At 40.1% G+C, this 27,952-nt stretch overlaps 1 protein-coding gene across 1 annotated transcript; it reads right to left on the bottom strand.

The window, feature by feature from the left end:
* Positions 1 to 20,543: 20,543 nt before the first annotated feature.
* On the bottom strand, positions 20,544 to 25,456 carry LOC114267916 ((E,E)-geranyllinalool synthase-like). The gene is made up of 12 exons (XM_082888750.1): positions 25,081 to 25,456; positions 24,487 to 24,679; positions 24,153 to 24,373; positions 23,903 to 24,026; positions 23,677 to 23,792; positions 23,356 to 23,585; positions 22,482 to 22,597; positions 22,276 to 22,374; positions 21,954 to 22,169; positions 21,725 to 21,854; positions 21,384 to 21,629; positions 20,544 to 21,112 (listed from the first exon to the last, which is right to left on the bottom strand). The coding sequence occupies exons 1-12, from the start codon at positions 25,397 to 25,399 to the stop codon at positions 20,615 to 20,617; spliced, it is 2,508 nt and encodes an 835-aa protein (XP_082744876.1). The 5' UTR covers positions 25,400 to 25,456; the 3' UTR covers positions 20,544 to 20,614.
* Between the last annotated feature and the right edge of the window lie 2,496 nt (positions 25,457 to 27,952).

The raw sequence follows: 27,952 nt of genomic DNA, 5'->3' as shown, positions 1-27,952 counted from the left end.
ATATATATACCAGTCAATCGGTCGGAACAGTAGAACATGGCAGGGATGGAGGAAATGATGCGCCAACTCCAAGAAAGTATGAAACTCATGCAGCAGGCTGCGATCGTGGCCCAGCAGGCTGCGATCGTGGCCCAGCAGGCAAAGCTAATCACCAGGTTACAATAACAAAACGGAGTATCTGCTTCGCATCAAGCTCCTCCCCCACCCGGAATTCCAACACTCGGGGAGACAGCTAATGTCCAGGAAGGTACGGACATTCCCACAGGGCCACCTCCGCTCCCGATTTTACCTCAACTATCCAAGGCACCTACGCCTATCAATCAATCGAACTCTCCCTTTGAGTTCGAGGTGGACCCTACAGCATTGAAATTGAGCAAGCTTGAAAAGTTGTTCAAGGAATCTCAGGGAGTAAAGTCCATCCCGGACATCGAGGATGGGTATACCGACACAGTTGTGACGCTACCAGACAGATTTAAAATGCCGCATATCGACCGCTTTGATGGCTCTGGAGACCCAAGGCTGCACCTCCACCTGTTTTCTAATATCTTGAGGCCAATGGGTTTGACCACAGCTCAGAAGTTGTCTCTCTTTGGCCGAACCATGTCTGAGATAGCCGCAATTTGGTATGCAAAATTGGAGGACTCCGTGAAATGGAACTGGGAAGAGCTGGCTGAGGCCTTTATTGCTCAATACTCCTACAACACACAGATCGAGGTCACAACTCGTGATTTCGAAGTCACCCGCCAAGAACCAAAGGAGGGCTTCTCGGAATTCGTGACGAGATGGAGAGCAAAGGCCTTAATGATGACTATAAGGCCTTCGAAAAAGATTAGATCATGATGATTGTTCGGAATTTACATGGCATGTTATTGCAGAAAATGATCGTAGTACCACTGTTTACCTTTCCAGACCTTCATAGAATGGGGGTTCAAATCGAGGATGCCATCCGACAAGGGATCTTTGCAGAAGATAATGAGCTGTTGAAGAAAAATGTTGCTCGTAGTTCCAATGCTACTACTGATGGTAGTGCAGTTGTGAAATGCTCAGAAGTAGACTCTATCACCACTTCCCTCAATGGCCAAAGAATTGGCACTTCAAATCAGCCCCAAGCCCGAAAATTCCATCCTCTTTACATGAGTCTCTCTCAAGCTTTGAAAAAGCTGCGAGAAGAAGGGCACCTAGAACTCCTAGAACCCCAACCCCTTCCAAATCCTCTTCTACCAAGATATGGTCCAGCTAAATACTGTGCCTATTATCAACAACATGGTCATGATACGAACCGTTGCATCCGCCTCCGTCATAAGATTCAGGATCTTATTGATGAAAGGACCTTAGCTCCACCCAAAGGACTTCAGGTTAGTACTGACTCATCACCTCCCCACCTCAACCTCATCCATACACTACCATCCACCTTCGACCCCAGCATATACATCACCCCAGCCCATCTACCCAAGCCTGAGGTGTTCATTCCAGAAAGCATGGACTTATGCATGATGGATGCACCTGGACCCCAATCATCTCAAACCCGTGAGCCCACTACTTCTGAGCTGAAGAGAATGATTGAAGATCTTCAAGGAACTATGACAGATCTGGCCTTCGGGACATTGGCTCAGTCATCGACTACACCACATACCAGGAATTTCATGACAAAAGGCTCCTCAATCTTGGGACTGGCTGCAGTTGAAGAAAGCCAAACCCTTGGCAAAGGGGAAACAGGTGGTAAGAACAAGGTAGGGGCAAGCATTGGTCCCCATGAACACCTTCAACGGGCTGTTGAGACTTTAAAGGCCGAAGGACTAAACAAACAGCAAGTGCTTGCAGTGGTTGCAAAAATTGTGGATGATACTTTTGCCACTCAAGTTGGGGGCAGTCTGAATCAAGGAGCAAACCAAGACAAGAGATGTTGTACCAGAAACACCCCTTTTAGCTCCAATCCTACACTCGGAAGAGATCATTAAAAGTCAGCACCTACCGACCCTTTCGCCAGTACATCCAGCACAACCAGCTCACAACCTGCCAAATACCCACCTTGGGGCCAAAGGGTGTTCACCCTAGGGGTGCAACTCGGGCGGGTTCGGTCGGGTTGGGGGTCTGCCCAAGCCCGACCCGAATTGTATTTGGCACTGCCCAAGCCCGTCCAAGCCCGACCATGAACCCGAACATTGTTGCCCAAGCCCGGCCCAAGCTTTGTATTTTGAACTCGGGTTGCCCGAATTGCCCGAATTGCCCGAGTTCAGAAACCTGTAGGTAGATCTAAGGGTAGACATAAAAGATGCTAATCTAATGGTAGAAAACTAACCAAAAAAAAATAAAAAATAAAAATTAAGACTAACTCTTTTACTTAATAGAAGACTAACCAAAAAAAAATAAATAAATAAAAATTAAGACTAACTCTTTTACTTAATTTATATATTATATATTATATATTATATAATTTATATAATATATTAAATTGAATTCGGGTTCGGGTTGCTCGGGTTGGCCATTGGTTCTGCCCAAGCCTGACCCGAATTGCAATTCGGGCATAAAAAATCTGCCCAAGCCCGTCCAGATTACAAGATATAGTTGCCCAAGCCCTAAAAAAACTCGGGCTGGGCTCGGGTTGCTCGGGTTGAGCCCGCCCGAGTTGCACCCCTAGTTCACCCCACTAGACATGTCTTTGTCAACGGCCTTAAGGGTCCTGATAAAAAATGGACATCTGAAGCCCCTGGAGCCGCAGCCATTACCGAATAAGCTTCATCTCTCCCACAATCCGGTGAAGTACTGTGTCTTTTATCAACAACCTGGCCATGACACTGACATGTGTCTTCGTCTTCACCATGAAATACAAGATCTGATTGATAAAAAGGTCATCTCTGCGTCAGGTCCTGCAAAGTCTATCGGCACTGGATCGGTGAACTTGGAGGATAATGTGACCATGTGATCGGGAGATGAACCTCCTGCGGATGGCGCTCAGTTTACTCCAGATATGGTGGATGGCATGCAGTGTTTTGAGCACATTTGCGAATGTTGTTAATTTGTACTTTCTGACTTAGGTATTGGGTCAGTCTTGTTGTTTTGTATAGAGTCAGTCTTTTCTTACTGAGTCAGTTGGGTCTGTCTTGTTGTACCGAGTCAGTCCTATTTTGTTGGAGTCGGGTGATTTCGGGGGTGTTACCTCGGACATCACTTGCTAGTTTTGTGTTTGTCTTTTTGTTTTCTTTTGAGTCTGTTTCTGCCTTGGAGCCAGTAATGCCAATAGATTTGAATGAACAATAGTGATTTTCACACTCTCGTGTTTGCTTTTACCTTGTGCCAGTTGTGCCAGAAGTTCTGAATGAAATAACAGTAATTTTCACCTACTTTTCTGTGCCTTGAAATCATTGCATTGACCTAAGTTTTTCAAAACTTTTTCTAACACTGCGGTGAAAACAAAGAGGGAAGAATTCCTTGGGTTTTGCAAAATTTGATCAACTAAGAGGAAGAGAGACATGCTGAGCCCTTAATGAATGAAATCATGTTTGTTAATGTGAGTACTGAGAAGGATCTTGGCTTGATCCAGATTGGTTCTACATTGTCTTCCGTGTCAGCGATTAGTTGCTTTCTTAAAAGATTTCAAAACAAAAATGTTTTGCGCAGTCCTGCGAAGACCTGTGTGGAATTGCTCTTGAGATTATGCAGCTTAGGATCGCTCTCAGTCTTGATACTCGACCCCCCCTTTGCTTTCCGACCTTGAGCCTTAACTCAAAATGTTCAATTGTCAACCGCAATGTGAGGCCTCTATGGCCAGATTCGAAGCAGCCCTCGACCTAGAGGCAGAAAAATGTCCGATTGTGCTCGAAGAACCGAAGATGGATCATTTCACAAATCAATGAAGATTGGCAAGAATGCCAAATCCCAGAAGGGAGGAAAGAAGAAAATACTGTTGAAGGACAACTGAGTTCCTATCCACAACACTAGGGGCAAATTCAGCTCCCATTGGATGGACTTCTGCATCATTAGCGAATGGCAGCCATTCTCCTGGATTCAGATGACTTCAGGATCTCAAAACCATTTGACATGGACAAAGCTACACTTTTACCCTTGAGAGACTTGTTGGGCCGAAAACCCGGAAGGGCGACCCAGACAAAAGTTAGAGCAAGGAAAAAAGAACAAAAAAAAAGAAGAAAAATGAAAAAAAAAAAAAAGAAGAAGAAAAGAAGAAAAATGAAGAAAATGAAAGGAAAAGATGAAAAAAGAAAAAAGAAAAAAAAAGAAATGAAAAGAATTGAAAAGAAAAGAAGAACAAAGCTTGCAAGGTTGAAAACCCGAAAGGGCGGTTTTGGCAAAAATTAGAGCACAAAAGGAGAGGTTAAATACCCGAGTGTACCTTAACCCCGAACTACGTAAGGCTTGATTCCCATCTTTGGGATACGTAGGCAACTTCATTCCGAAGTCCAGCCATAAAACACTTCAAATTCGACTGTGTCCATGTAGTGGTTTTGATTATCTTTGCCTTCTCTGTATCTGAGAGTTCGGTTGTGATCGTCACTCTGAGGACTGATTATAATGCGCTGCAGCACCATTCAAACAAGGGGCAACGTTCGTTGCCATACAGTGTGCTGCGGTGCTGTTCAAACAAGGGGCAATTTCCCATTGCCATACGGTGCCGTTCAGACAAAGGGCAATTTTCCTTCGGATCTGAGGTTGCGCATCTCAAGAGTAAGGTTCCATGCTCGTTGAGCGGTGGCCATTTGCAAAAACAGTTTTTGAGAATTTTTACTGAGGTTGACTAATTTTCTCGAAAAGTATTTCATTTTTCAAAACTGGACCATTTCTTGGACCCAAAAAAGGAAAACTTTCAGTGCTCATAACTTGACTTGCATGATTTCAAATCAGAAAATCGAACAAACGTGTTAATCTAACTCTTATTTTGGTTAAAATAGTTTTTAGCAAAAGCAAAAAAACAAAAATGATCAAAATGATGAACTAGGGGCACAGTTGAGTCATGTTTTCTATCTTTTCCCCTTTATCAATGCATTTGCCAGAAAGGGCACCATACTTGCCAAGAAGGGCATTCTACCTGCCAAAAAGGGGCACCACTGAAGCTGACCACAAAAGGGCAGAAAGCTCTCACATCCTCCAAGCAACGAGGTATCAAGCCAAGTGCGAAGCACGAGCTGGAATGGGGCAAGATATTACACTCCCTCATCTGGACAGATCTGATCACGTCCAAACTCCCCAGCAGAGCATCGTCAACCGATGTCAGTTGCAGATTTGCTACACACCCAGTTGTAGCGTAATTCCTTTGTGGGAGGAATTCACTAGCTGTGCGCAGAAGAAAGAGAATCTAGCAGAATGCTAGGGGCAAGAACCCGCAACTTCTTGTTTATCCATTAACCACCCAAAGGAGGGATAAAAAATGAGAGATTAAAGAATAGAGAGATGTGTGCTGAGAGAAAAAGTGAGGAAAAGGGTTTTGTGAGAAAAGCCGAGCCTGAGGGCCGAATGATGTGAGAATCACAAATAAGAAAGGGTGGGAAACAATACCCGGAGAAACTGGCTCCTCGTGCACAAGAGGTATCTTGCCTTTGTAACACAGCTGAGTGTTGTGTCTGTGTGTTTTGTTTGTCTCGATTCTTGTTTTGAGTCGTTTGAGTGTCAATAAATGTGTTTAGGTTGTTTTACCTTGTTTTTCCTTTGTTGAGTTGTGTTTAGGTTGTTCTACCTTTGTTTTCCGTTGTTGAGTCGTTTTGGCTGTGGTCAGTTGTAGGCTCAATACCCGGTTAAGAGTTCATTTCTCAATTTCAAAATGAATCATTTTGTGCTTAGGAGTGCCGTGTCGTTCTCCACATTTGTGCAAAACAAGATTTTGTTCTTTCAAAAAAAAAAAAAAAACCACAGGGTTCTACCCAAGTCATATGAGAACAGTAAAACCAGGACCTATCTGAAGCTATATGGGTTCAAGACTACAAAGCAAAAGAAAAAAAGAAAAATTTGGAGCATCCGAGTTTGTTTCAACTTCTACAGGTTCCGTTTTTGCATCCCGTCTTTTCAGATCGGACTGTCTGTTCAGACTGAGCTGTGTGCTGAGTAAACCAAATACTGTGTTATGAGCTGCGTGTTCAGAATGAGCAGTGTGCTGATACGAGTTGTGTGTTCAAAGTGAACAGAATATTGTGTTGACTGTTTCATTGTTTCAAGCCAGAATGGCGATCAAAAGTACTCTCCTTGAATACCATTCCCCGTCAGAGTAAAGCGGTTCACCGCCACTCACTCCATGAGGTGCTTTCTAAAGTGCCACTTTGTTTGTTTATTGCATTCCCTAAACATCATGCTCTACATCGCTTGTAACATGTACTGTATCATCGCACTTATTGCATTCATTTGCATCTTGTATTATCTCTTATTGTTTATCCTTTTACGCTGGGCAACGTTTGGGATCGTGGTCCCCCAAGACTTAACTTAGGATGCGTGGAACACGCTCCTGAGTTACCTGACCTCTTCTCACGATTTCAGCGTGTTTGGAATTCATCTCAGGTTGCGATGTGTACGCACCTGGGCAGTTGTTTACCTGACCTTTTCTCAGGATTTCAGCATGGTTAGAGTTTGTCTCCTTCCTCACACGATTTTAGCGTGTTTGGAATTTGTTTGCCTCTTCTCACGATTTCAGTGTACCTCTTCTCACGATTTCAGCGTGGTTAGAGTGTTCCTTTCCTTACACGATTTCAGCATGTTTCGAATTTATCTCAGGTTGCGTTGTGTATGCACCTGGGCGGTTGTTTTCAGGCCTCCTCTCACTATTTCAGTGCGGTTTGAGTGTCCCGTTCCTTACGCGATTTCAGCTTGTTTGGAATTTATCTCAGGTTGCGTTGTGTACGCACCTGGGCGGTTGTTTTCAGGCCTCCTCTCACGATTTCAGCGTGGTTTGAGTGTCTCGTTCCTTACGCGATTTCAGCGTGTTTGGAATTTATCCCAGGTTGCGTTGTAGACGCGCTGGGCGGATTGTTGGACCTCCTCTCACGATTTCAGCGTGGTTTGAGCGTCCCGTTCCTTACTCGATTCCAGCGTGTTTGGAATTTATCCCGGGACGCGTGAAGCGCGAGCCCGAGCGGTTGTTTTCACACGTCTTCTCACAATTTCAGCATGGTTAGAGTGTCTCCTTTCCTCACACGATTTTTAGCGTGTTTGGAATTTATCATAGGTTGCGTGGAACGCGCTTCTGATTAATTTTCTTTGTTCTGCCTCCACTCACGAGTCCAGCATGGTTGGAGTATGTCACCCTTTGCATCTATTGTACTCTCTGTTGTATCGCATCTATTATCTATTGCCTCATATCTGTTTTATCGTCTGGTCTAGGAGACCTTAAATCCTGCATCTTCATTCACACTGTCTTGTGCACTCTCTGGTCTAGGAGACCTTAAATCCTCTAAAGGTGCAATTCCTTTGGTGTTTGTCGTGCCCGAACGACTTTTGGTGGTCTGGTATAGCCACCTGTCTGTGTTTGCGGTGAGTTCCTAGGAGACTAACTGAGACGGTGGAAACTAGAGTTCGAATGGCTCATGCCTAGAACGCAAAGGTTCGAGATTTTCGAGACTAAAGTCTGGTTTAAATACCCAGGGGTCTATCCTCGGCTTGAAATCTGTATGGCAGCCCCATAGATTGAGATAGCATGTGTATGCGCCTCAATTCTGGATACCGAATCAACCTAGTCTGTCACCCTGTTGGAGAATAGGGAAAGCTGCGACCATAGTCAGGGAGAAAAGTAGTACCTGCGGTTCAACTGAAAAGAAAGGGAAGATTCCCACATCAGCATGAGGTAGGACATTGCTGAGGTAGGTCATTGCCAAATGTCCCTGTAAGGTACCTTCACTTCCTAACTACTACATCGCCTAGTATGTCCATTACATTGCATATAGAATACATTGCATTATAGTTTGCATGCATTTACTGCATTATCCATCTATGGCTTGCGCCTTTCCATGTTGAGCTTGGTCTGGTATGTACCAATACTTTTCACGTTGAAGCATGGTTATGAGATTTTGTGTACGCACCTATCCCACTAATGGGATTGTGGTTTGAGGGTGACGGCACCATTTCCGTGTTAGATGTGGTTTGTTTGTGTCCATGCCTTTCCTAGGCAAGATACGGTTTGGCCGCGCGCCTTATACATTGCATTCATTGGATTGTAGTGTAGTGTGTTGCATCCAACATTTAGGATCATGATCTTTCCTCAGCAGATCATTCCTCACTTATATCATGCCACCCAATTACTTGTATCTTGTGTTCCGTCTACACACACATAGTTCTGCATGTGTACGAGCCTATTCCACTGATGAGATTGTGGTTTGAGGGTGTCGGCACCTTTTCTATGGCAGACGGATTTTGCATCTCCATCATCTTTATGATAGTTGTGTGGTTTTATACTGTTTGTGGTTTGATCATCTCAAATGCATTGCATATCATTGGCATTGCTTCATTACATTGCATTGCATAAATTCTGAATTTTCAAAGTGGCTTCGCGTAACGTATAAATTCAATTTTCAAATCGGCTTCGCGTAGCGTATAAGTCCAATTGTCGAAATCTTCTCGCATATCGTTTTGCATTTTGCCCCCGCCTGCGGGCACATCTTTGTTTATCTCGCTTGTTTGTCTGAGTCTTCGGCCTTGTCAAAAATAGGTCGTCTTTGGGTTTTGACATTCACTCCCGTCACGCATGACTTCCGAGTTCTGTCAAAGAGGGGCAACTGTAGACACCCCATTTTTGACCGACCTTAAGACTCAGACATCAACAACTGAGCGCTCAGTGATGTTGTATATTGTGCTCGTTCTAAGGTTGCGGAGTCTCGGCTACGAGCTTTGCCTCCAAACTTCGGGGCGCTTTTGTGCTTTGCCTCGATTTGCGAACCGGATCCTGTTTTCTCTATTTTCTTTTCCCGAAGGGAGGGAGAGTCTTGTAGACCATCTCTCAGTGGCCGTAGGCTACGTTTCGTGGTCATAGGCCATTTTTCCCGTTTAGAGCCCAATTTCTGGTTTTTCGAGCCGTCGGCCGTGTGCCTCGGTTCGGGACTGCTTAACTACCTCCGTTTGCTCTGGTTTTTAGCACACACCTTGTTTCCTCTATTTAGAGGGACACTGTGGCCTGGGAAACCACCTTCGTGGTCATACGCCACTTCCGGTGCCTAACGGCCTGTTTTCGGGGCCTCGGACTGCGCGTTTTGGCTCCCAAACCCTCGTTTTGCATCCGTCTTGGTCTATTTTTGGTAGGGACCCTATTTTCATTGTTAGGGAGGTGGTAGTATGGTGGGAGGTCACCTTTTCCCCTTGGAAACCAGTTTTCTCTTTTTCTCTCTCCTAGAACTGATTTTTCTAACAAAAAGCTGGTTTTTCTCACTTTTGAGCCACAATTTCTGGCTTTTCATACCACCATTGTGTTGTGCTCATCTGGGAGGCCACCAATATGGGTAGGCCGACTAGTAATTCTTCTTGACCCTTTTGAACCTTGCTAAAAAGCTAATTTTTCTCTTTCTTGGGTCACATTTTTTTATTTTCCACCATACAGTTGTGTTGCACTCATCTAGGAGGCCACCAATCTAGGGTGGCCGACCAGCATTTCATCTTGAACCTTTTGAACCCTGGTCGGCCGACCAGGGGGAGTGGCCGGCCGGCCACCTTAGCTGGTCGACCAGCTTTCTGTTTTTTGCTCTTCTCAAGTGCAACACAGCTGTGAAGCATTTGACCCACTGTTTGAGACTTTGACCATCTTTTTGATCCTTTTTAGTTGGTTTTGAGCCTTTTTCTTAGCTTCTTAGAGAGGATTGACTCTTTTGTCAAGCTTCTTGAGGAAGCTTGACCCTTTTGGTCTAGCTTCCTCAAGAAGCTTGACCCCTTTGGTTAAGCTTCTTTGAGAAGCTTTGACCCTCTCTTAAGGCTTCTCTAGGAAGTCTTGGCCTTCTTCCTCTATAAAACTAACACTCCCCCTCTATTTGCAAGGGTTAGAAAGTTTAGCCAAGGCATATACACTCCACCCTCCATAGCCTTCTTCTTCAAAGCTCCAAACCCTAATATTCTTGCACCATTTGCACTACACCTCATAGCCTACCACCTCCACCATCCATCCAAGCATCTTGGAGCTGATTTTCAGAAGTTGAAGAACTCCTTCCTTGGTCCAGAAGCTGCTGGAGTCATTGTCTACAAGGGTGAGTCTCTATTTCTCCCATTTTTGTGTTATTTTGCTCCATTGATTAGCCTTATTTGCAAGCATTTCTGGACTTTGTCATAAAATTAAAAGTGTCTTATTTTGAGCTCCTCTTAGAGTTTGATTAAGGATACTTTTCTGTTTGAGGCCATCTACCTCCTTGTATGCTCTATCCCTCTTCGTAGGTTTATTTTACATCATATCTTACATCATATATTAAGGATACTTTTCAAGATTTTCCGTTAACTAGAAAAAGTCTTTTTTTGATCTTCTAAACATGTTTGTTTAAGGACTCTTTTCTGTTTGGGGTCATCTTCCCCCTTTCATGCTTCATTTCCTCACGTTTTGAGCCATGCATTTGAGCGTTTGCATTGGCCTTGGTTTGGCCTTTTAGCCACTGAAATCCAGTGGATTTTCAGTGGCTTAGATGTGTTTTTGAGCTTCAAAATCAGAGAGGGGTGACCCTCTCACCCCTTGTTCTTTTTACTAGCATTGTTGGCCTTCCAAAGGAGCTCCATTTTGCATGTTGTGAAGCCACATCCAAGACTTATTTTGTGAGTTTTATGGTCTGCATTAGCTCTATCCAGAGCCCATTTTGTCGTATTTTATGTCTATGATGCATGTGTAGAGCAATCCTATTCAAGGCCTTTCAAAGGGACCTTTCATTGCATGCTTCCTAGACCAATTCCCGGGCCTATTTGGTGAGTTTTAAGGTTGTCATAACTCCTTTCCAGAGGTGGTTTTGACCTTTTATGTGTCCATCATATAGGTGTAGAGTAACCCCTTGCATGGCCTTCCAAAGGAGCTCATCATTTTTGCATGCATTGACTGAGTTTCAGTAGTTATTTGGGCATATTTTGGCATGGAATACATCTATTTTTGGCTGGTTTAATGAGCTTTAATATGCTTCATATAGTTGTAGAACAACTCATGGTTCACTAGCTTTTTTTGCATGCTTTGTGGGCCCTTGATTTTAGCACTTTTTGGCCATGTCATAAACTGCTATTGTGCTTATTTTGGACTGCCCTAGCTTTGTTTTTGGGTCTCATGTTTGAGTGATGTTCGTTTTGCATGCTTGTAGTTCAATACCTATGCTTAACTTTGAGGTTTAAGGTCCATTGAATGCATATACTGAGGTATTTTTATGCCTTGGGGTCATTTTTCATCACATTTCAGAGCTTATACGAATGCCATGTTACCATGTTTTCATCTCTTTAAATGCGTTTGAGAGTCGGGCTTGTATGCTTCATTTACCGACCATTAAATGAGCTCAATTCCGTTGCATTCCGAGCCATCATTTTAGGCCATTTCCCCACTGTTTCAGACCTGCCTAGGGTCTATTTGGGGTTGGTTTTGCCTTTGGTGCATTATTTTGAGTACCTCTAGTGTAGCACACTTCATTAGTTTCGGTAACCGGGCCCCCCCTAGATTGCATTGTGTGACATATTTGCATGTTTCGGGACCATATTTCATGTTGTTTTAGAGCTGTAATTTATGCTATTCCATGTCACGTTTCATCCTTGCCATGCTTTGGTAGAGTGACATTCCATGCCTCAGGTTCGGTCCTTGGTATTTGTGCATGTGTGCACCCATTTCGGTTGTCTCATTTTCATCTAATGGCCACTGATGTGAGTGTGGCTGAGATCCACTCATTTTGGTATAAATCCATCGTGCATTGTGTATGCCATTTCGGTCCATAGCGTTGCGTATGTTAGGTTGCATGTTAGAGCATTGTGTATGCCATGTTACTTCGAGTATCGTGTATGCCATTTCATAGCATTGTGTATGCTAGGTTGTATGTTGGTCGCATTGTGTATGCCATCTCATTTGCATTGTGTTAGGGATAGGAGTTAGCCCAAGCACGGGAAACGAGGGACGTTTCGTACTCCGAGTGACGGAACGTGTCTCAATTCCCGGTCGCCGACACTCTGGATTACCCATGATGGAGTTTAGGTCTTGTTGTGTTTTCATGTGCATTCATTTCACATCGAGTCGTGCAATTCGACTCCTCGGCCATCATGCGTCGAGATGCGTGATTGGTGGCACGAGGATCGAGGACTACACTCTCTGAAGAGTAATCATGCATACATATATGAAAATACTTTGCCATGCCCCTTTCTTCCTCTCTGTTACAGCAATCAGAAATCAACAGCCTTCTGGAGCTTTGCACAGCATTCTGGGATTAAGTGTAAACAGAGGCGAATCGGGGCATCGCAATGGATTTCCGCGCAAGGCAACTTGAACATGCATCATTCATCATTCGGAACAGAGCTGAGGCGGTCCATAGCTTGCCTGCTAATTTATCCGCTTTCCTAGTTAAGTTGTTAATTAATTAGGATTTTGTACTTATTCGGACTATAATTATTTATTCGGACTGTAATTATTCATTCGGACTGTATTATTCTTTCGGACCCTCCGAGTGAGGGCACAATTGTAATAAGTGTGCGTGCGTGTGATGTATGTCTTCCAACCCCACGTCTTTTTCCCTTTTATTTACCAGCTTATGATGGTTAGATTAGGGCATGTTTCAATTAGCATACTTATGCTTGCATGTTTGCATCATTCATCTGTCTTGCATGCACCAGGGCTCGGCGCATCATACTAACTGCATTTGTATTTCAATTCCAAATCGAATACGTGTTAGTTGTAGCATCATCATATGCCATCTTAGAATTGCCGAACCTATTGTAGTTGCAATTCCAAATCCACGCCTTAGCCTACTTGCGGGTAGCACCATCAAACTATTTTCATAATAAACTAACATGAGATGTGTTGTTCCAATTCAGGCGATCCAGTCTATACTTGTATGCTATGCGCATCACATAGTAAATCTAGACTAATAACCGGAATAAGAACGCATAATGTTTTCAAAACTAGATATCATGGTTAGTAGAGGCCAATCTTTGATCGGGCGAGCGGGGGTGCTCATAAAGTGACCTTCCCCAATCGTACACAAGTTGTTGAGCCGAGGCAACTTTGGTGATGACGGGCACGTGGCCTTAGGCAACGAGTCAGGGTTTCCTAAATTCCCCCAAAATAAATATTTAGGTGGCGACTCATATCTGGCAAAGCAGTCCATGTTTGGCACTTCTTTCAAAAAATCTGTTTTCAAAAACGATTTGCCGGAGTTGGACTCTTTGATGATTCATCGATCTTGCATTGCACTCTGCGAGATTAGATACAGGATCGTGACATTGAGTCCGAACTGTAGTGAGCCCAAACGAACAAAATAGGGGATTTCCCTCACGGGGCGTTCGGGGACGTCTACAAACCCCAAACAGTTCCTATGCAGACCCAAAACAGTGGCAAAATGGACTAAAATGATGGCTTGCAATGCACAAAAATGAAACTCATGCAATAGCCCAAAAATGAGGCATACAAGCACAACTCTCAAACGTATTTAAAGAGTGAAAAACATGAGAATATGGAACAAGTATAAGCTCTGAAATAACATGTTCAATGATGTCAAAACATGAAAATAACTCAAGTTAAGCATGCAAGAGGCTTCAAAACTTGAAGCTAGGCAAGGGTATTACACTACAAGCATGCATGGAAAGCATCATTCGACCATGGGACCTCAAAACAGAGCTAAGGTAGCCCAAATCATGAATAAAATCAGTTTAGAACATAGCCAAAATATGCTAGAATCAATGGCCAAAACAACATGCAATGGAAGCTAGTGAGCATGGTTTACACTACAAGCATATGAAGCATTCAAAAGGCCACTAAACCAGCAAAAATCAGAGACATGACATGCCAAATAAAGCCCAAAAATCTACTGAAACATGATCAATGCATGCAAGAATGTCATGTTCCTTTGATAGGCTATAAGAGGGGTTATTCTACACATGCAAGAGACACAACCAAGGTGACAAAACCAACTCTGGACAGAGCCTAGGCAGGCCCTAAAAGCCACTAAAAAGGGTCTTAAACAAGGCTTGGAGCTGTGCAAATGAAGGCTCCTTTGTAAGGCCAAAAATGCTAGTGAACAAGACAAAGAGGGAGAGGGTCACCCCTTTCTGATTTTGGCTCTCAAAAACACATGTTAACCACTGAAAATTCGCTTGATTTCAGTGGTTAAAAGGCCAAGCAAAGGTCAACACAAAGGCCTTAGGGCATGGCTCAAAACAAGGCAAAATGAAGCATTCCAGGGGGTAGATGACCCCTAACAACAAAATGACCTTAAACAAACATCAAAAGGACCTCAAAACAATACTTTTTTCAGTTGACAACAAAGCTCAAATATGCATGAAAATAAGGCTAAGAGCTGGATCAAAATAAAGCTTAAAAGGGGGAAAAAGTGTGTTACCCTTGAAGCTCAACAAGACAGCAACTTCTGGACTCAAAACCCAACTCCTTAACCTCTGAAAATGGCCTCCAAGAAGCTCCAAGCAATGGTGGAAGGGTTATGCTATGAGGTGGTGTGCAAGGTGCAAGAACAAGACCCTTTTGAACCCAAAATATAGAGATAAAGATAGAGATATGTATTGGAGCCTTAAACCAATCTCTGAACCTGTGCCAAGGAAGAGGAGGGCCTCTCTTATAGAGATACAAGGCCAAAGCTTCCTCAAGAAGCTAAAAACCAAGGCTCAAGATCCTCCATATACGTGTATGGAGGATACAATCTGTGCCTTCCAGCTGGTACAGCTGGCACACACTCACAGAGACAAGACTGTGGGAGGCAGGCCGACCAGTTCAGGTGGTCAGCCGACCACTTCCCCTGGTCGGCCGACCAATTCAAAAGGTTCAACCCAATGAAAGGTGGTCGGCCATCCCATTTGATGGTCTCCCAACTGAATGCAAGCTAGTAGTATGGTGGGAGATCAGTAAATATGGCTCAAAGACCAAGGAGACCAGCTTCCTGACAAGAAAATCGCCTGGCGGGAGAAAAGTGGTCTCCAAGGAGAAAAGGTGGTCTCCCACCCTTGTACCACCTCCCAAACAATGAAAACAAGGTCCATGCCAAAAATGAACCAAGACAGATGCAAAACGAGGGTTCGAGGGTCAAAACAAGCAGCCGGGTGCCTCGAAAACAGGCTGTTAAGTATCGAAAGTGGCATGCGACCACAAAGGTGGTCTCCCGGACCACAGTGGCCCTCTAGATAGAGGAAACAAGGTGTGTTCTAAAAACCGTGCCAAACGGAGAATGTTAAGCGGCCCCGAGCCGAGGTACGCGACTGATGGCTCCGAGGAAACTAGTCTCCAAACGGGAACTGTGGCCTACGACCACGAAAAGTAGTCTACGACCACTGAGAGATGGTCTACAAGACCTCTCCCTCTGTCCAGGAAGAGAAAACAAGACTTAGTCCGCAGACAGAGTCAAAGTACAAAGAGTCCCGAGGTCTGGAGGTGAGGCTCTCAGCCAAGAACTCCGAAACCTCGAAACGAGCACAACATGCGCAATCACCGAGCGCTCAATCGATGACGTTTGAGTCTTAATGTCGGTTAAAAATGGGGTGTCTACAACCCCCTTGTAGATTGTGTATTAAAGTGTATTGTCATGCCTATGAACGACTCAAACAAAAAGACTAAAATGCTGTTAGTAGAATTTCTATTTAGCATGATCGTCAGTGTCTTAACACAAATTTAACAAACAAAAGACTAGACAATTGTTTCAGGTTCTAATGCTTAGACAAATTTAAAGACTTATTTGAAACTACAAAAATGTGAAGAAATTGCAAAGAAAAGAACTAGAAGGGAATTTTATTGATAACATTCTAAAGTACACTAAAATCGAAAGAAAATACATTAAAAAGTACAATTACTTTCCTATTCTATGTCTACAAAATTTATGATTTGGATAAGAAAAGGTCCATGTTCTCTAATTTTTCCCTTCTTTTTATAATCGTCTTCATTGTTAATGGCCAACTACCACCCTCAACCATTAGCTATGAAAGGTTTTTTTTTTTTTTTTTCATTTATCATTGACCACCATACTTTCTTCTAATTGCCAATACTTTCTTCAATTTTTCAAGAGTTTATCACTTGTCACTTTGTTGTTTTCTCTTTGTAATTGCTAGTAATTACTTCTCGCTCTATTTTAGAGTACCCATTCACTCGAAACTAATTTGCTTCCATTTCTACTTTCTATAAGTGAGCCCTTTTCCTAGTTGTTCAAGGGCCCCATTGTAGGAGTCTAGGGTGGTACCTGAGCGCGTTTGACACTTCAGACTCTCGATCTCCTAATATGATTTTATTAGTGCAATGTGAAAGGGAAAATGAGAGTTCCGATCTGACAACTTTATAGAAACAAAAATTCATTTATTGTAAAATTTTCCAGAAATTGGCTACATCACTAAATCTTGGAGTCGCCAAGTAATCTTCTAGGAAAACTATGAAACTCGTGACTCATGTCAAAGGTCACTGTCTGTCATAACCAGAAATGTCTCGGTTTGGGAGCTTAGGTATGAGAGGAAAATGTCATCAATTGAGCACCCCACTCACTCGATCAAAGGATCGGTAATTAAACCATGATATGAGTTTTATAAACAATATATGCTCATGTTTTGATTGTTAATTAATGCTAATATTACTATGTGAAACAATCAAGTATATATTGTGTCATTCATCTTCGAATGCTTTGATCTCATGCATTTTAAAAGATTTTTGAGATATGTACAACTCAAGAGAAACTGAGCTTATAGCATAAGAATCAATGCTATTTCAAATTGAGTGACACAACCTCGATCCACTGGCAATCATTGAGATATATCAACTAAGCACGTAGTTGCACGGTAGAATGCTAGACATAATGAGAAAATCATGTAAAAGCGGGATGCTAAAGCTATAATTGCTCATCTAGTATTCATTAGTGTCCTGTAGAAGAATAAATCAAAACGTTTAGTAAAATATGCACGATCCTATATGCAAAATACTAATGCAATACATGCATAAAATGCAACTAAAGATCCGGTTATTAATATGTAACATGTGAATCATCTCAAGGCATGAGGTAGCGCATAGAATCACGTTATAAATGAAAAAATCCTATCGATGCAGATAAGCCGAATCTGAATGCATGAAACATGTATGCAAGGCATGTATATGATAAAAGGAAAACGTGATGCTGTGAACAAGTATGGAAAGCATAGAGATAAAACGGATAGAAAGAAGTGGTGATTGGGAGACATACATAGCAAAAGGATAGAAAGAAATGGAGGTTATAACTTATTACAACATGCCTTTACAATAAAATGGATAAAAGTCATGGGGTTAGAAATTAATACATCAATAAATGAATAGAAAGACATGGGGTTGCGAGTTATGTACAATAATGAATTGACTCAGCCAACAAAAACTAAATCTAACAAATCATGATGTTAATTCAAAATAACTAAAAAGAGATGGTAGAAGCTGCGAGTTTAGGAGATCATCCCTTGGAAATTGCCTTGTTCTGTCTGGAAAAAGTCATCTGGTCGAATAAAAACATAGTTGGCCAACTGATTTATTCATCTGGCCATACAAGAAAAATGGGAACAACCTTGTTTTGTGCAGTAAGCCTAAAAAAGAAAGCCAATAGGGCATTTCTAAAGGATGCTCATCCTTGGTACCCCTTCTCATCACAAGGATGTTTCAAGGAAGAGGTAGACATGCTTTACCCACCATCCAACAACATGAGAAGCTATATGATATTTACAACAACTATGAAATGAAATGATTAACAAGTATAGAAATTCAGGTTGGAAGAAAAGTCAAGCCAAATAAATAGATGGAAATCTGCATTCATCTCTTTGTAAATAAGAGTAACTGAATACCCAAATCCATGTTATTAATTGGAGAGAATAGATTGCCCCATTTCTAAGGTGAAGTCTCATAAAGCGAATAAAAGTTCTATAGGACTTCTAAGAAAATACAAACAAAAGGAAAATTAATCACTTTCCTAACATCAAACCTCAAGAATCATCCAACTAGCTACACATAACAATCATAACTACTCATTAGAGTTGAGTATGGATTGAAATATATGAACCAATATACTTGAATAATGAGGAAAGTGATGAGAAAGTGTATGAAAATAGAAAAATTGCATTACATAATCACACTAGTGGATGGTTGGGTAATTTCTAACTCCCTTCACATCTGTAAGGTTCCAATTCACATATCTAAACATAACAACAATGAAATATAACAATAGAAAGCAAAGAAAATGTGCAAGAATAAAAGAAAACAAAAAATTCAATCAATTCAATGGATGAGTGGATATATTCTATTCCTCCCCACATCCATGAGGACCAATCTATGATTACAACACAATAGTAATAAAGTATAAAGCTTGATAATAAAGAAAGAAAGAGAAGAGATGAGAGAAAAGTTAAAAAATTCACCATTTAAAGAGAGGATGAACTTCTTAGGTGCCAAACTTTATCCTAGCACCTTCAAAGTTCTTGAATATGGCCTAGAATTCTCAACAAGAAGTTCCAAAAGCTTTAACGGTGTTTTAGGTGGTATGGGTAAGAGAGTTGAAGGTTGAAGATAGTTGAGGGGAAGTGGGATATGGTGCTCTCAACAAGCTTCTAGCTCTTGAACATATTTGGTACATGTCAAAATGAAGCCTGAGGCGTGTATATATAGAGTTTTGGATGCAAATATCTAAGATATTTGGGTAAAACTTGCAAAGGAAGTTGAATTTTGCGAAAATGCTCTGTACTCAGATAATTCAGCCAACCATACAATTATTCATCTGGCCGGCCACATTTTCTATCCGACCATAAGTTGTTATACGGTTAGTGAGAAAAATGTACCATTAGACCATTAGTGTAAGGCTAACATAATTTGAAAGGAAAAAAAGGTATTTCTAGAGAATTCCAACCCTTCTATTCACTTTCACTATGTCCTTCGCTCGGTCTACTGAAAAAGATAATATTTGGAGTTCGAAAACGAGCCTTAGAACATTGTGAAAATGTTTGGAACTACACAACCAAAAGATATTAAGAGGGTCAAAGATAGCTTGGCCAAAACAAGTATTAGATTGGGATAGTTGGGATTAAAGCTTGAATTTTTGCTTTCTTGTCGAGGAATTCAAAAGATCATACATTGCAATTTTCATTATTGAGTGTTCGGAATAAAGCGCCAAGTCTTAAGGCCAGTCAAAATGGAATGTTATACCCATCTCCATATGTTTATTGAATTTCAAGTAGTAGTTAACATCATTTGTTTTTTATTATTTGATAAATCACTTAATGAAAGTAGATTTATACATAATGAAAGACGATACTGAATCATGAACCAATGAAATCTTTTTTTAAAAAAAAAAAAAAAAATTTTGGGATGCTCGGGTAATAAATTCAAATTCAAATTTTATTTGTCTAAAGGTCCATGCGCTAAAATATTAAGTCCATAAGGACAAGCTCCCATGAAATGACTAAAATATTCACTCCACATATAAAACATACAAACACTATCTGTTAAAAACCAATTCCCCAAAATCCACTCTCTCTCTCTCTCTCTCTCTCTCTCTCTCTCTCTCGTCCACTTCTCTCTCTCTTCATCCAAATCCAAATTTTCTATTACTGATCTTCCTTCTCTTTAGTGGGATGAAAGCATCAGTTAGTGTTCCATTCCTGCTGAAAACTCTTCTTAGCCACCAATTCCATGTTTGATCAAGAAGATTGTCAATGAAGATTGAGTAACACTTTGATATGTTCATGTCCTCTATCAAAAGTATGCAATGCAATTAGGTTTAGATGCACGCTTCAGAAATTGGATAGAATTAAAGAATTAAGAGCAAATTACTCCATTCAAATACAAATGAACCATTTTAAATTGTACACCAACCTCTCAACCACTTTGAAAAGAGTGAATAAACTATTTTGTGCCTTGATTTTAATCCAATTTCTAGATGGACGTAATCAATTGAATTAAATTGATACAACATGATAAATATTAGGATAAAATTTGCCTCATCACTCTCTTTCTCTACTTGTACATTTTTTCCCACTAAAAAGGGTAAAATTGATGATTAGAATTACAAAAACCTAATCAACACGAGGAAAGAATTAAACAAGAGAATAACATTAAACAAGTACAAAACAATAAGCCTAATTTATATTAGGAGTCCTTCACAAGTTCAACTAATTCACAAACTGTGCTTTATTACATACTCCCTCCGTCCCAAAATAATGGTCCCTTTTGGGGAATCCAACTTTTTTTGGTAGTACAATTATTGTACTTTTAAAAAGTTGGTTTTCCAAAATTACCCTTTGATAGTACACTTTTTTGAGAATATCAATGTCATAATTGTACTTTTTATATTATTTATGAATTTAAAAGAAGGGCAAAATGGGAAATTTATATTATTTTTGTACTTGATTTTTGAAGAGGGATTAATATTTTGGGACAATGAAAAATGAAATAAGGGACTAATATTATGGGACGGAGGGAGTAGTGATGATACAAGTACAACAACAAACTAGTTTGTAAACTATGACAAATATGTGGGGAAGTTTAATAGTTGATTGATTATATGAAGCATAAATTGAATTTTGGTGGAACGATCACTTTCTCACAACCTATTCTTGAATTAGTCCTCGTAAACTGTTGTCCAATGAATTTTTTGGTGCCCTGATATTTGAAGGTTTTGATGAAACATGCTTGAACTTTTGAAGATTCGTTATTGTGCTTGGTAGGCAATGGGCGTAGAGGCTTCAATGGTTTAGGAATTTGATATTCTAGAGGAATATAAATCGCCTTTTTTATGTCATGAAGTAGGTCAGCGGTGGAGTCATATACATTATTAGAGTTGAAAAACATCTGAAATACTTTTAGACATGATAGATGGAAATGCTTGCATGGTTTAGGCAAATCATTGAAGCCGTCAATTAAAGCATGCTTGAGTAACTCTTTCTTCTTTTCGTCGAGCATCTCCTTCACATAAGCAATTGACTTTTCCATGTCTGCCTGTGGATTTTCATTCAAATATAGCATTACAAGGTTCTTTTTTCCAACTGCTATCTCCTTCTACAAAAACACACAAGATGAAAAGTTTTTTAGGATGTTATAGAAAGAAATAAATCATTATTAAAACCAAGAGAAAATACATCAATAAAGGAAAAAGATGTGCAAAAATTGCATCACACTTAACCTAACTTATCCCAACTAGGTCGGCACAAGCGTAATTGCAAAATCATATGCAAGCACCCCCAACAAAGAAACAAAATTGGTCCAAGTAATCAACCAAAACAGAAGAAAAGAAAATTAAAAAAACTAGGCGATAAATTAACTTAGTTACCTGATAACTTTGAATGTCATTCAACAAACGAGCCGAAGCCATAAGCAATTTTGTGATAGTTTCATATTGAGTAGGCTTGAGTTTATAGTTTGGTAAGCCAGGGTTTAGGAAACATGAAGCGGGAAGAGCTATGACGTTTGTAGCGATAGATGTCATGCCGGTTTCAAGGTATTCGTCCATGGATGGTAAATATTCGCTCTTGCTCCACATAGTTTCCATCATCCATGAAACAAATGTTTCCCTCCACTTACATATGTATGCAAAACATATTTTTGATCAAAATATGATTTTAAGGTTTAATGGTTTTTGAGTTAAATTATACATGTATAGAAAAAGCTTACCATATCCTGAAGATTTTCCATGATGTCACTTCCTTTTTGATGGAGGTGTTTTGCAGCAATGTCACTCACAAAATTGTCAAGGGCACAAAAGATAATCTTACCATGACCACTTAAGCCTTTACCATCCCATCTATTAATAAATAAAAAAAAAGCGAGAAGATGAGATGAGAGGTGCTAGATTGCAACCAAAACAATAGGATAAAGTAAAACAAATTAAATTAAATAAAACCTTTGAACTGCTAGAGTCAAGTTTTGTAAGTCATTCAAAGAGCCTTCCATATCAAAAAAATCATCGGCAACTGTAACAAGTATAGCACTCTTTGCAACTATCATTCGAGCAATAGAATTGTGAGGTAGTGAAGTGCTGGAGGCAACAGCAAAGTAGCAATAGGTCGTTTTCTCCCTCCCAAATCCCATATCACTAAGCCCCCACTCCTTGGACCACCTATTTCCATGAGCCAAAACATATTCGATGGAATTTTATGAATCATTAATTTTTCTTTGTACATTGATTACCTGTTAATATGCATGTGACCAAACATCAATTGTACCTTTTGAGTTCGTCCAATTCGTTCCTGTAAATTGATTGTCGAAACTCGTAGTTCTCCACAGCAAGTTGCATTAGCTTGTCATTGTGCTTACATGATAACCTAGTAGTTTCAAATTCTATTATTTGATGTTTGTAACAAAGTTCAAATTGTTTCGCCGCAAACAACAAATAATCATGGAATTAAATTTAGTTAATAGTTAATGTTACCTATAGAAGCAAGCCTTTCCAATCCATAGGGTGTCAACTTTATTTTCTTCAATCCACATTCTATGATCAAGATGGTCAAGTCGAGCAATCCATGGAAGACCCAACTCATGCTCAATCTATGCGACATCATAGGGTTATGTCAATATGGTTTAATTACAATTGGAATGACAAAACAAGCACTCATTGAACAAACGTATGTGTATTTTATGGGGAACAAAAGGAAACAAAAAGGAGGTATACGTTATTAGTTCATTACTTTGAGTTGAACTTTTGTTATTGTATACTTTGATACTAGATAATCATGTTATTGTCATTAGAAATTTAGTGTATGTTTGGGATGGACTATATAAGTGTATTTTTTAACTTTTTTACTAAAAAAGTAGAGAAAAAAAAAATGTATGGTTAGAATAACTTTTTGATTTTTTACCAAAAGATGTGTAATAAAATATTATAATAAAATCAAAATGACCATTGTACCCTTTTGACTTTTCGATTTTTAACTTTTTGACTTTTGAGTAGTTGAATTCAAAAGACAAAAGAATAATTTTGCCCTCTAAACTTTCCCCACAAGCTACCCCAAATAGTATAGACTTTTTAGCTTTTTTGAATAACTTTTTAACTTTTGTAAAGTTATTCCAAACAAGACTTTTCTCTTCCAACTGAAATTCAGCGTAAGCCCACATGTTTATTTTCCAATGGTAGGGAGAATAATTTTTTTTTTTTTTTTTTTTTAACCTTTTCATTTGACAAGAGTCATTTAATTAATTTAGAGACTTCTTGTCACTTTCCTATTGAGTAACATAGTGAGTGTGAGTTCATATTCAATTAGAAAAAGGGTAACATTTTCTTGCATTAGAAATAGTCATTTACATACCACTCTATGAAAATTTGGAAGGATGGCAAGATTATCGGTTTCATTTTTGAGCGCTAGGACTTTCTCGAGCAATTTACTTGAGAATAATCTGGCCTGCTCTAGTTCAAATTCTCCAGAAAACATAAGGTCCGTTGCTCTATTAACATTATATAGTGCACTTGCGAAATATTCACTATTTTGTTCCATATGAACCATGATGTCTTCTTGATATAGAAACCAACAGAAGCTCCCTACACATAAAAATCTTTGTAAGTCATTAAAATTTATCTTCTACAAGAGATTAAAGTAGAGAGAGCTCCATAACTTTGATTAAAATCGTACTTGGTGTTACATCATAGCCATGCATCCGCAGTAGTCGAAATGCCAAAGAGTCTTTGAAAATTTTTGCCGGTACTAGATTAACTTTTGTTACCTCTAATTCTTGGTTCTTGTAAGTCCTACATTTTTTTAACAAGTTAGAAATGAAAAATGGAGTAAGATCATGACAACAAAGGCCGAATGTGATATTTTTTTTATTTTTTTTTTGAAATAATGTGTTGAATATTACCAGTAAATATGTTCCAAAATTTCTTCAATCTCTTTAGTGAAATGCTCGGCTAATCCTAATCTTTGTATTTGGTTAACCATACAAAGGCTTATGAGCTCTGCGTCAACAGGATACATAGGTGGAACTGTAATGAAAACCAAAGTTTAGTATTTTTAAGGATATATACATGACACAAACATTCTTATTAATTTGTTTTATGATGAAACATTGGTAGCTAGTTTAAACCATTCAAGTAAAGAAGCCTTTTGACCTCCATTGGGACATCTTTGAACAAGAGATTCTATGTAGTCCATGCATTTTTGGTTTCTTGTAGCTAGAAATGCATGTGCTGTGGCAGAGGGCGATTGGAATAGCGAGCCATCTTCACTTAAATTCATCACTATATCTTCGGAATGAATAACATATGATGGGGGCAATGCCTCCAAATATGATAATAAGGGAGGATAATGGTACTTATCTACAAGTTCTTCCCTGCAAAATCATGAATATTAAAAATTTATTAAGTTAATGACTAAACTATAGTTGTGAGTATTCAAAGATATAATTTTACATAGATAGTGCGTTTTTAAGAATTAGAGAAGTACGTTTCAAGGATTTGTTGCCTTTGGAAAGAAATATTGGATATGACCCGTTCTATTTCGATAGGAAACACAACCTCTAGACCTGCTGCTTGTGCAAGTTCAACCATTGCAGGGAAAACAATCGCAAACCAACGAGGAAGATGACAACCTTTCAATTTGAGAAGCATCTTGGAGTTCGCATGAATAAATTCCAAACCTAAAATATGAAAGCGAAAATAAATAAATGTTACAATCATATAGTCATAACCATGTTGAAAAGGAAAGCTATGGTCATTAGTATTTTCAAACTTGCCAAATTATTTTTGGGACCAGATAATATATACGAAAAAATAAAAGAAAAAAAGAGTGAACTACAGAGTTCACAAACATATATGTTGAGTGATTCGGGGACAATATCACCCGATGGTAGTCTAAAGCTGAGTTTGGATTTTCGATTTTTGAAAAGAAAGAAAAATAGTAGAAATAAATGAAAAATACTTAATTACTATTTTTATTCACTTTTTCGTTCTCTTATTTTTTCCTTCCATAAATCAGCCTACAAATCTAAATTCTAAACATAGCCTCGTGTATGCAAAATCAACTATACGACATATGCACCTTTCTTTATGTTATTTTGGCCAACACCCCATGTTTTGAGTGCAACCATGCAAGCAAGAGTTGTTGGAAGGCTATCAATGGTGGGAAGACCATCATTGCCAACTTCACCCCAAAAACCCTCTTCTTTTTGGTTGTTTAGAACCCAATCCAAGTAACCCTTGAACATGGGACAACCACTTTGTTGAATGTGTGGAACCATGGCTATCCATGCAGTGTCATAGGCAGATGGGGAAACAAATGAGTAAAAGTTAGAGGTTGAGAACATCTCTTGCTTAATTTGGTCTACTAAGGCTTGAATTGATGCTAGCGAGGACTCCATGACAACAAAATCAATATGAGCTATGAGCTAGTTGTTTATGAAATGTTGTGGGTGAGTGAGCAACAACTTAAACCAAGCAAGCTATTTATAGAAAGTCTCCTGGAAGGTTTCAAAAACTTTAGAAACCAAATAGTCCATAACTCTTGGGCCCATGACGTGCTCAAGCTACCTACTTGTCTTCTTGAAAAAAGTAAAAAAGATGCCAAATTGGACCATTCATGCACATGAGTGTGTATGTGCATGAATTTGTAATGTCATCTCTGATTGAATTTACGTTAGTTGTTGGTTTATTTTTATTTTACATTTAATAATTTTTAAAAATCGATATGAAGAAAATAGGGGAAAGTGAAGTTGTATAGCATAACGGTAAGGCTCAAATTCAGTCTCACCTGAAAAGAAACTGCCTTATCCATCAGGCTAACCCCTTAGTCTTATCAAAATCTTACTTTTGACACTTTTGCTTTTAATTGTGTTAGTAATTTTCTTATATTTTAAGTTTAGTTTGCAATGCTAGCCTTTCATCTTCCTATCGTTGATGAAGATGACCAAAAGTAAGTATCATATTGGTGATCGCTTAGCTGAGGGTAGGGAAAAAGGCATTCATGGAAGCAGGGGGCTGGAGACCAGTGGTATGCAAGCATAGAGGTGTAGGGAACAAACATCAGAGGTGGGATTCAGGCATCCATACGGTCTTTGTGGATAATTTACCAGAGTCAATGGATCCAAAAGGGCTGTTTACTTTGTTCACTCACTTCGGAGTGGTGCAGGATGTGTTCATACCACAGAAAAGAAGGAAGACGACGCACTCCAGGTTTGGATTCGTGCGATATAACTGCCCAATCGCAGCAAACATGGCAGTACAGAAAGCTACTGGTTTGTGGTGTGATAACAGAGCCTTAACAGTGAAAGTTGCCGAGTTTGTTCGTCGTGTTGAAGCACAGAAAAGGCCTATACAGAGTTCAATCCAAAGAAAGGAAATGGGAGGTACGGGAAAGGCGCCTTGGAAGCTAAAAGGTAAAGAATCCTTTGCCCAGGTAGTAAGTGGAAAAGGGTCAGGCACTAATGCAACTTTAACTGTCAAAGTGTATGAAGTAGGGAATGGATGGTTATACTCCAGTGTCTTTGTGCGACTAAAGCCGCTGTACTGTGGAGCAGAATTCAAATCAAAGTTGAAGGCTAGAGGTATGGAGGATATTGAGGTTCGAGAAAGAGGGGGTAGAGACATAGTTCTATCCTTCCCATCGGTGGAAAACATGCACGAAAAACTCAAGCTAATGGAGACTTGGGTTCAGGATTGGGCTGAATCGGTTACAGAGTGGAAACAGGGGATGTCCATTGCACAACAAAGAGATGTATGGTTGAGCTGTTATGGGGTGCCTCTAAACGTTTGGAACAACAACACCTTCTTTTCAATAGGTAGATTATGGGGGGAAGTGACTAGTCTCGCTGATGAAACATCCAATATGGACAACCTGATCTGCGGCAAGGTCCGAATAGTCACCAAGTGCATGGACTCCATTAATGAAACAATCAATTTGGATTGCAAAGGGGTACTCTATCCGATAAAAGTTTGTGAAGATCAGATGGTTACTGCGAAGATGGTGAATAAACACTGTATATGCCATCACCATCATAGTGTTAGTGTCAACCATAGCTCTTATGGGGACGAGGTTACCCAGAAGGTGGAAGCAGAGAGTAAGCAAGAAAATGGTGATGCTGTCATGGAGGCACTAGTTGGCAATGCGGTGGACGATGATGGAGCTGTAGCAGTAAGGTGTGGTGACCCAAGACATAATGATGGTATTGGCAGGGAAGGGGAGGCTAGCTGTAAGAGCTTGTCTGTGGTGGCTCAAACTGTCAGTAACATGGGGAAAGCAATTCCAGGGGGCGCATGCGGGATTAGGGAGGTAGATCTGGTGAAGAGCTCTATCAACGGTCAAAATGGGGTGAATAGGTCTGTGGGTGGTGATTTTAGTAACCCAGGCCTTTTCAAAAGTCTAAGTGAATCTGAATTATTAAGGCTTGGGCTCAACATTGAGGTTGTCTTGACTAAAGCCCATGAAATAAATGTAGTGGACACCCAAACTCACAGACCACTTGCAATTAAATCAGTGGAGGCCCAAAGTGATTTAGAAGACTCTATTCAACCTTATACCGATGAAGAACCAGTAGTCCGAAAGGAAAGAGAGGTCAGAAGCAAGAATTTGGGTTCTGTTGCAGAATCAATTCAGAAGAGGGCAGCCATCAAGAGGGTGCAAAATCATGAGCTCCCTAACAATCACTATAAGAAAAAAGGTAGTCTCCAAAGGGACAACCCAATGGTGGGAACCTCTTTAAATTTGAAGAAAGGGGCAGTGTTCCGGTCGGCGGTGGCAGCCCTCTCACTCTCAGCGGCATCTGAAGCAAATAGTAAGAGAATATTACTCACCGAGGCTGAAGCATCGCTCCAAATTGGGCATATTCTTAGAGTGAACTGCGATGGGAATGATGAAGTTGTCCTCAATAAACTAATAGCTTTGGAAGTCAATGACAAAGAAAAAATGAGGAAAAGGG

Source organism: Camellia sinensis, chromosome 9 (genome assembly GCF_055761805.1).
Source record: "Camellia sinensis isolate YWXY chromosome 9, ASM5576180v1, whole genome shotgun sequence".
Taxonomy (NCBI): Eukaryota; Viridiplantae; Streptophyta; class Magnoliopsida; order Ericales; family Theaceae; genus Camellia; species Camellia sinensis.
The sequence above is the reverse complement of the archived record's forward strand: the minus strand, read 5'-3'. Positions and strand labels throughout refer to the sequence as shown.

Coding starts and splice junctions, on each gene's coding strand:
- LOC114267916 (XM_082888750.1), bottom strand. CDS start 25,399: ATGGAGTCCTCGCTAGCATCAATTCAAGCCTTAGTAGACCAAATTAAG. Junction 24,374..24,486: donor AGGCAACAAATCCTTGAAAC/GTACTTCTCTAA, acceptor ATGATTTTGCAG/GGAAGAACTTGTAGATAAGT. Junction 22,598..23,355: donor TTCCAAATTTTCATAGAGTG/GTATGTAAATGA, acceptor GATGTCGCATAG/ATTGAGCATGAGTTGGGTCT.